Below are 9,919 nucleotides of genomic sequence, written 5' to 3'. Positions count from 1 at the left end.
TGCCTGGAGAAAGACTTCACGACCTTGAGTATGCGGATGATATTGTCTTACTGTGCGATAATGCCCAAGGCATGCAATCCACACTTAATCAGTTAGCAATCAATGTCCGTAGGTATGGTATGTGCTTTGCACCTTCGAAATGAAAAGTACTTCTACAAGACTGGCAGGATCCTAATCCTGTACTCACCCTGGATGGTGAGCAGATAGAAGTAGTCGAGAAGTTCGTGTATCTGGGTTGCTGAACAGGTGGTGGTGGTGGTGGCGTGAGTGATGAGATCAATGCACGTATAGTGAAAGCTAGAGCGGCTTATGCCGATCTGGGCCATTTTTGGCGCCTTTGTGATGTCAGTCTGTATTACAACTTGTGACCGCCGATTAAAGAGCAGTGACTTATCGATCGGATCAATGACGCATAAACGCGTATGAGCAGCCTGGAGTTATGATTGGTCCTGCTTTCCACCTAGCCCTGCCAGATAAGTCCAGAACATTAGTCTCAGCCTCTGCGATATGAATCATTTATTTCAAACATACTCGGTTTATATATCAACCAGACAGACCACAACGTACTATAAAATAGAAAATAACATTTGTACAATATTTGGCCAACAGGAAAATGACACGTTAAATAAATATTGATCAGTAGGGAAGCGACACGTGAAATAAAAACTGACCAGCAGGAAAATGATGCCATTCCAAGTCCAAGGATAGCATTAGACTTAACAGGATAATTTTTGGGATATTTTTCTGAATATCCCAACAGTCTGGCTGTAAAAGGTCGGATCTACAACGCGTCGGTGAGAGCAGTTTTGCTCTATGCTTGTGAAACCTGGCCTCTCCGAGTTGAGGACGTTAGACGACTCTCTGTGTTCGATCATCGTTGTCTCCGAAGGATTGCTGACATCCAGTGGCAACACCATGTCAGTAATGCAGAGGTTCGGCATCGTGTGTTCGGGCACAGAGACGATAATGCAATCGATGTCACCATCCTGAAACACCGACTTCGGTGGCTTGGACATGTTCTATGAATGTCGTCCCAGAGAATTCCACGTCGTGCATTATTTGCCGACTCTGGGACTGATTGGAAAAAGCGGAGAGGTGGTCAGTGCATGACATGGTGTCGTGGTATGAAAGAAAGCTGCAAAGGGTTGGCTCCTGTTTGTCCTTCACGACCCTTTGGCTGAGGTCCTACAGATGGTGCGACACAGTGGCTAGAGACGTTATCAGATATGGCTCAGAATAGAAGCCAGTGGCGATCCACTTGTAGCCTTCTTTTACTTTCTTCGTAAAAAGTGGTTGCATCTTACTTAACTGAAAGATTTTTTCTGATTGTACTTTTCCGTTCCCCCATTTTTATTATTATTACACTACCTTACACTAATCTGTGGTCGTTATTGTTCTTTTTTTCTTTTACGCTCCTTACCTTCTTTTTCTCTTCCCATTCTCATTGTTTTGTGTGGCGCATACACATTTGGTGCCCCCTTGTACCAATATTTATATGTTCAAATAAATAAATAATAAATATTATTTGGATCCAATTTCTAAAATTACAAAAAAAGCATTTCGAATCAAGCATAAACTTCGAATGATACAACATCTACGAAAAATAAGACTAAACTTTTCATTGCAAAGATGAATTCAGTTTCCAAATTTTACAAAAGATTTGAACAAAAGTAAACAAATTTCTACAATACAGTGAAGATATAGTATACAGCTTGTGGTATTACATCAATATTAACTTTCTACACATTTGGGTAGATGTATGGAGGGAACACAAGATTCTAAAACAAGAATAAAATATAATGACAAAGTCGCTAGTTTTAAGACTACTTATCAGCAAACAAGAGAAATAAATTTGCGCATAAAAAAAGAAACAAAATAAGTCAATTTGATTTCTGAACGACTGAAAATGTTCTGCACACGTCACCCCTAAATGTCATTATATTTCTACATACTAGAACAGATAAGCAAAACGACTCCCGTTACGTTTTCTGGGTATATTATCAAGGTTTTGTATTAATCGGAGTAAGTTAACATTCTGATGATTAAACGTCTAGCAGCATATTAAGGTGACTGATAACTGCGTCTTTCTGTATACTGCTTAACTTAATTTTCTAGGTACAGTAAAACTTTACTAGTTAACATTAGTAACTTTTTCGACTCAATATTTTACTCTAACTATCTACATCTAAACATTATTTTGAACCACGAATTGTGTGAGTTTACTCCTAGGATTTACTAGTTTAATACTATATCTTTAATCGATTGCCGACTACTCTATTTCATAAGTATTCAAAGACCCTGGGAAATCAGTTTTCACTTTTTATATTTTATAAATTGTCAGTGTTACTAATGTTATGAATAATGATTACTGAAATAGCTTAAAGGTGTTTTGTACCTTTAAATATTTCATACTTATATAAAAACGTAAACCCTGTAAATAGATTTGTTGGAGAATCACCACTGAATTTCTCATTTTTGACGTCCCTGCGCAAATTACGAAATATTACAAAATTTAATGTTGTTTAGTGGCACACATCAAAAAGTGTGGCAAATATCATTTATCTTAACTTTAAAGGAGTTTCACTTCACTTATAACTACTTTACAAAATTTAATAAAGTAGGGTTGTGTTATCTATAAGTCACGGGTTATAAAGCAGTTATTAAAACAATAGGTTAGTAGTTAAGATATTTGACATTCAACCAGTGTATTACAAATTCGAACCCAGATCTACTACAATAACATAATAGAATGATATAAATATCTTATAAAAAAGAATAGCAAAAGGAAAGTACATAAACGCGTACTTGGTATAGAAGTTGAATGGATTATTTATTAAATATATTATCTGATTTATAACACTTATAGACTCTGAATATAATAATCTGCACCATATAAATAACATATCTTCAGATAACTGGAAGTAATTCTAACTATCACATGTTTACGCCGTCGATTCTAGTCTTTGTTGAATGTCCATCAGGTAGTTCAATATACAAAACTTCCACATTAGTTCTGGTTGACACTGTTATATTATCATTTTCATGTTTCCATTCAGAATTAGAATTACGATTATTAGATTAAAGCATATGATTTTTAATTATTACACTGAATTTATATTAGAATCTTTCCACTTAGACAAGAGGTAGGTTTGTTTGATCAAGAGCAGCGGCTTTTTAGGCAAACTTGAATCACTGGAGATAGAATTATTTTAGCATCCAAGCTATGCTATGTATTTCGGTTTTTGGAAAACGGGTAGTAGAAATACACAAACCTTCCCATCAAAATTATATGGTTTAAAGTGGAGCACACGAACAGAATTGCATTTATTTTTAATTTGACCTCAAAAAATATTTATGTTACAATGAATACTTGCATTTAAACAAGTTTAACATGGAAATTCATTGTTATGCCCAATCACTGTTGTTGGGGTTGTTGTCTTTGTTCATTATTACTGTTTGATTGATGATTAGTTGTTGGTGTAATAGGTTGTACAACTAAAGTTCCAGCAATAATATCATATGTACATCGATGATATTGAAATACCATCATACAAACGAATGAGAAGAACGTGAGAAAGCTTGTACTTTTCAACAGCGAACGTACAAGTGCTCTATTAAAATAAATAGAATAAATTTGTTTTTAAGGAAATACTATTAGAGAATTTCATACTGAATCACCACCAAGATTCAATATTAAAAACTATATTGTAAAATGTAGATTAGGTATTATCTAATTTGGATTAAACTTCAAATCCTTATTATTACTTTAATTGTTTTTCTTCAGTTTATAGATTTTTCAACAAACAACATAAAAGATTGTGGTTCTCGGTATTTACTAATTCCTGTGTACTACTATTTCTTCGTTACTTAGCTTTGAGCCATACTACGCCTCTCAGAAAGTATACTGTGTTGTGTATAGCCCCAAAGGCATGTGATTTCAGTATCAGTTTAAATATGAACAGCTACATACAGTCGAACCCTTTGGAAATGACTTGTTAGTATTAATCCATTTGAGAAAAGTGATTATATTTACTTACAACTCCACCTCAACAACATACTGACAAAACAAGACTTGTGTACATAAACCTAACGATGAAACCCTAACTCTCTCTCTCTCTCTCTCTCTATATATATATATATATATATATAAGTGAAAATTTTAGGTGTTGAACTTAAAATCGGTAACAACGTTCAACATCAAACTTGATATTAAGAACAGACTAAAGACTATCGAGTAAATTCAAGTTGAAAATAAACTGTTTTCGATAACCAAATGCGTAGTCAGTTTATCGCGCAATTTTTGTGTAAATAAATCCCAATTCCTAGATAGTTGTTCACTATTTTAGGCTGAGAATCGTATATTCTAATGATGCTACAGTCTAGAAAGACGCTACTCAACCATTCAATTAGTACCAATGTAGAAACTGGCGAGAATTTTCATCAGTCCAGTTTGATGTGCCTCAGTGGTCCGGGTGCTCGACTTTCAGTCACTAAATCTCATGTTCTAACTTTGCTCCATCTACTTTCGTTTGGGAGACCTGTCAGTACCATTGGTTACCACATTTAGGGTGTTGCTCAAACCAAAGTCTTTTTATTTCCCACACCTGACATCAGTATGACGAGAGGGAATTACCAAGAATAAAAAAGAACAAGTCGATCTCAACCACAAGAGAGACCTAAAATTGATAAATATAGTCCGGAAAGAACGATAGAGATCGAAGAATAAAGAATTAGAGATGAATTTTTACTTAAGGCCCAGGACATCGGAAATGAATACATATGGATCACTGTAACAGGTTTTGGGCAATAATATTCAACGATTCCAACCATTGATTACAAGTATTGACCGGACCCCAGCACATTGATGAGCGTTAACCGACACAGCAGTCTATCACTTAGTGATTTGATGATATATTCTGATTTCCCTACCCCTAGCTCCGTATCTGTTATTGCTAACAGTAAATACAGCTAACTACTGTCAAAATAAAACAAACAAAACTCACCGAATAATCCCCAGATCAGCTCCTGGAACGACTTCAACGACATCTGGAAAAGGTATAATTTCTTCACACGAAACAACCTTAAGATTCATAAACCACTTCCCAAGAGTTGCACCTCCAGGATCAGATCCAAAAATTGAACGCCTGATTAGAATTGCCTGCACAAAACAAGCGTAGGCTCATAATTAACACTCAAAGGATACTAATTTTCATTAGCTGTATACAGACATCTCAATTTTATTTTAAATCAGATACAAAACAATATGCGACCTAGCAAAAATTAATATCGGTAACGTTGTCATACCAAATATAATCGCAGTGAGTGGGAATTAATAATCAGTCAGTCAGCTACAACATAGGACCAGGTACATATATGCATCGGTCCAAGTTGCCATACCTCATTAGCATAACAAGATCACCCAATTCATAAAAGTCGTCACTTCAATGAAAGTAATATATTAAAAAATTGTGTATAAGGACATAATACAGGAGAAAAATTAGTTCATAGAAAGAAAGGTATAAAGTAATTCTAATCTCACAGTTTAAGGGCATACAGAGATTTTATACACCTACGCCATTGGGATCGATTCTCAGCCATGTCATCCGGAAGCTCCAACCACTGGTTACGATAGTCGCGCGGCCACCAAACAAGTAGTCTGCATCTACCAACATGACTCAGACCAGAAGTTAGTGACTTCAAGCACTGATGCCACGTTTTGGTTTGGCCCCTCCTAACGTTCTTCCAACCATCCCCAACACTAGTCAACACTGCGTGTCGTGGTAACCAGTGTCCAGGCATACGTAACACGTGGCCCAACCATCTCAGTTGATGAAGATTCACAACCTCATCAACTGATTTACCATCATTCCCTAATACCCTGCGTCTAACCTCACTATTACTTACCCGGTAATCCCAGCAGATGTGAGCAATATTTCTAAGACATCTGTGTTCAAATATTAGTAGCTTACGAGTATCTTCTACTCTTAATGGCCACGTCTCGCGACCTTAAATAAGGACAAAACGAACTGCCGCATAGTATACACATTCATTAATTGATCCACGGACATCTCATCTTCGCCATAGGTGACGTAAGTTGGTAAAAGCTAAATCAGCTTTCTGAATCCGTGCAGTGATTTCGTCAGACGCTAACACATTAGGGCTGGTCAGACTTCCAAGATAAGTGAAGTTGTCAATGCGTTCGACTACTTCACTTCCTATCATTAGTTCAGGTGTTGACGCATGCCAGTCCCGAAGCAACAACTTGCAGTTAGAAAGGGAGAAATGCATTTCAAATATCCTGGCATTGCTGCTTAGTGCTACCAAAACACTCTGCAGTTTATCGGCGTCTTCACTAAACAGGACTATGTCATCAGCGTATTCTAAGTCGACAAGTGAACCTCCTGGTAGATCGATGCCCGAAATTCAGTCGACGGGAACCTTGTTTCCATCAGTATGTCTTTGATGAAATTAAACAGGAATGGAGATAATTTACAGCCTGGATGGACACCATTTGAAGTTGCAAAATCAGATGACAGTTCGCCATGAGCTCTGACTCGACTGGTAGTGTTCGAGTAAAGAGCCTTCAAAAGGTTTATGTACTTCTGAGGCACACCTTTTAATGACAGTCCGTCACAGAATTTTTCAGTCTGAGTCAAATGCTGCTTGTAAGTCAAGAAAGATCACCGTTGTAGGACACCGATAAGCATGACTGTGTTCTAAAACCTGACAAATGGTGAATATGTGGTCGATACAGTCAAGACCAGGTCTGAAGCCAGCCTAATTTCCTCGTATTTGCAGTTCACGAGTCTCTGTTAGGCGTCCTATAATTATTGAGGTTAGTATTCTAAATGCTAATCCCTCCATGGTTGTCACAGGACGATTTTGATGTTTTCTTATATATTGGGACAATCAGTGATTGCGACCGTTCAGATTGAATTACATCCAACTGAGATTTTAGCCAAAATATTAGTCAACCTAATAGCTGAAACTGGAAAACCAGACTTAAAGACCTCTGGAGCCAATCCATCTGGATCAGCTGCTCTTCCTCGTTTCAGATTAGCTATAGCTTTCTGAACTTCAATTAGTCGGGGGCCAACTTCAATGTTCCATTCAGGCTGTTTGGAAATGGTGGTTAGCTGAACTGCTCCTTAAGTCAGTCAGTCAGCCACAACATAGAACCAGGCACATATATGCATCGGTTTACGTTGCCATACTTCATTAGCACAAGAACTGCTCCTTAAAGTGTTCCACACATTGTTCTAAACGTCTGGGTTGAGAGCAGATAAGTGTCGTCTTTTTCCGTGATCGTCGCATTAACACTTGACTTTCCAATTCTAGTTTCTTTTATTAGTATGAAAAGCTGTCTGGTGTTACCTACAGCAGCTGCCTTTTCCATTACTTTTGCTTTCGTTGCCCACCACTGCTCACGGTCATTCCTTAGAGTTTTGGCTAATCTGCACCTAGCTAATAATCAAGGGAGTCAGGATCATGTTAATTGCAGGTGAGCATTAAATATACTAAGTTCAAGATTTAAACGATTATTAACTAATGCATCTGTGCCAGTGTGACAAATCAAAACAAGTTCACTGACCCAAAGACGATATCGATAACGACTGGTGTTTTAGTAACTCTATAAACATCCCAAGTCATCCTCTTTCCGACTTAATCCTATGCTAGTGAGTATAGCGATTAAGAGGTGGTAGAAGCTAGGTTTACGTAATACATTCCTTTACTCTAGTAGACATTTTAACAATCTAATCGAAAAATTTGCAGTCTTTACATAAAAATGGACAACAACCAGTGAGCTTAGGGACCATTGCCGCATCTTGACCTAACCTTTGTTTCAGTATAACCTCATTTTAGCGATTAGTACGTGTACAGACATATGAGGAATAGATTTGTGCAAATGACTAGCCTGCTTACTTGATGACTTGACTATATAGCCTATTACTGAGATATTTACCAAATACAAGATAAAACACGACTTTGAACTACACAGTATAAGGCTTATTAATACTAAGCGGTTACTTAGACCAAACTAGGTAAAACGAAGTGTGAAGACTCGGTCATTGGTAGAAAACTAAATCATTCAATCATTTGGTTACTACTGTGGAACATGGATATTCGGTGTAGAAAACATTCCATATTTGACACTGGAGTTAATGTGTATGACTGTTTACAGTCACTAAATTACACCCCTACGAATCAACTAAACACATGAAGCCAAGCATGAAGTCTGGTCAATGAAATCATAAAGATAGGATGTAGGGTGTAAAGAACGGAGTATACTGATGTACTTAGTTTAATTATGGGAGTGGTGTAGAACCGGGTAATCTAATTTATAAGTTGGATTATACCCCGGGACTAACTATTCATAAATTCCGATCAGACGAAAATAAGTACAAGCTGTTCAAAAGCTTCTACCGATCACTGGACTAACACGGCCACCAGGATAGGTCACTTTGAAATAAAAGTCTAAAGTCGCACACCTTTAGTAAGTCTAATGTTTCTTGCTGAGATTCAGATGAAAGCAAAGGTTTTATGCAAGACTTTGATTATGCTTGTCTTGCCAAGAACTTTGCATTACCTAAGTCTGTAAATACTTACCGTCACACTGTTAATATCAAAAGACTAAAATAAGGCCAGACATTTTACCTCCAAGAGGGCACTTAGGAACCGTCCTATCTGATCAGCCAGTATAATTGTTTCGAAATCCAGAAGATCTTCTCTTGCACCGATATGAGCAAAAAATAACGACCTCCAAATGCTTGAAACTTGAAATTCCTTTCCACTGAAATCCGTCTTCGCCCATCCATGTGCACGTCGGAGTGTACGGTATTCCGGGACCCCAGATAGGATGTCCGAACCCATATTTTTAACCAGCTGACTGAATATGTCTACTAAGTTATTTGTACAAAGTCTTACATTACACTTGAGTCGTTCTTGATGAAATACAATATAACTAATTTCAATGCCATCATTATTGTAATGTCAATACATTCAGCAGCGATTCGGCGGCAAGGATGCGGTATTAGGTATCGTCGAGCTACAAGTTAATAAACTGACCAGAAAATTATGCTTACATGGCGCACTTCGTCTTCCGTCTGATTGTGGACTAGAACTGCTCGGATCACCATTGCGAGAGTACAAAGACTGAAATAATCCCATTTCTTGTTTGTACTTTTTAAGGGCAAGTGCATTTGCATTTAAATATTTTTGCTGTTCAAGTAGAGAATTCTCAAGTCGTCTTTGAACACTAGTCACACCATCATATTGCTTTTTAACCCATCCCTCTAGCCTATTGTAATACGAATCCCAATCCATCCTCCGCCTAAAGTACAGAATTACCCGGCGGAATATCTGAGGAAGAAAATGAAAAGCGACCTTGAAATATAGTACATGGAAATACATTCTGTGACTGAATTGATTATGTCAATGAAGATATGAATACGGACCAATAATAAAAAATTGTTTATCTACAAGTTGACAGGTCCCAAGAATGAAATAGTTAACTACCTCGTCCCGGTAGTTTTTCATCTTTAAATTGGCAGAATTAGGGAAATGTATGTTCCTCACGATCTGTCTCCGGCCTCTTCACTTAACCACTTGGAGTGCATTATTTGTTGCATTGAGGTGTGGCTCTTGTGATATTATCCTTAGAAACTTGTAAAGGTAAATAAATCCCCATAATAAGAAGTTCTGTAAGTCTTCGACACCTGATGCTGACACAGTCTCACTAGACACACCTAACTGAAGACATTCAGTTACACACCCACACCAAATCACTAGCCGATACTCCATGATACGCATTCACTGAAACTATTAGCCAACTTAGACTAAATGCTTCCCGAAATATCGACAGCCTCCCAAATAAATTTTCGAGCCACTTCATTTCTAACTTTTGGTTTGACTGGGTTGG

The 9,919-nt window shown here is 37.4% G+C and overlaps 1 protein-coding gene across 1 annotated transcript; it reads right to left on the bottom strand.

Annotated features, from left to right (window-relative positions):
• Positions 1–272: 272 nt before the first annotated feature.
• FAM8A1 (Family with sequence similarity 8, member A1) lies at positions 273–9,362 on the bottom strand. The gene is made up of 6 exons (XM_051218590.1): positions 9,084–9,362; positions 8,926–9,046; positions 8,656–8,887; positions 5,004–5,158; positions 2,806–3,611; positions 273–1,778 (listed from the first exon to the last, which is right to left on the bottom strand). The coding sequence occupies exons 1-5, from the start codon at positions 9,322–9,324 to the stop codon at positions 3,416–3,418; spliced, it is 945 nt and encodes a 314-aa protein (XP_051075284.1). The 5' UTR covers positions 9,325–9,362; the 3' UTR covers positions 273–1,778; positions 2,806–3,415.
• Between the last annotated feature and the right edge of the window lie 557 nt (positions 9,363–9,919).

The sequence above is a fragment of the Schistosoma haematobium genome, chromosome 1, assembly GCF_000699445.3.
Source record: "Schistosoma haematobium chromosome 1, whole genome shotgun sequence".
In the NCBI taxonomy this organism is placed as follows: domain Eukaryota; kingdom Metazoa; phylum Platyhelminthes; class Trematoda; order Strigeidida; family Schistosomatidae; genus Schistosoma; species Schistosoma haematobium.
The sequence above is the reverse complement of the archived record's forward strand: the minus strand, read 5'-3'. Positions and strand labels throughout refer to the sequence as shown.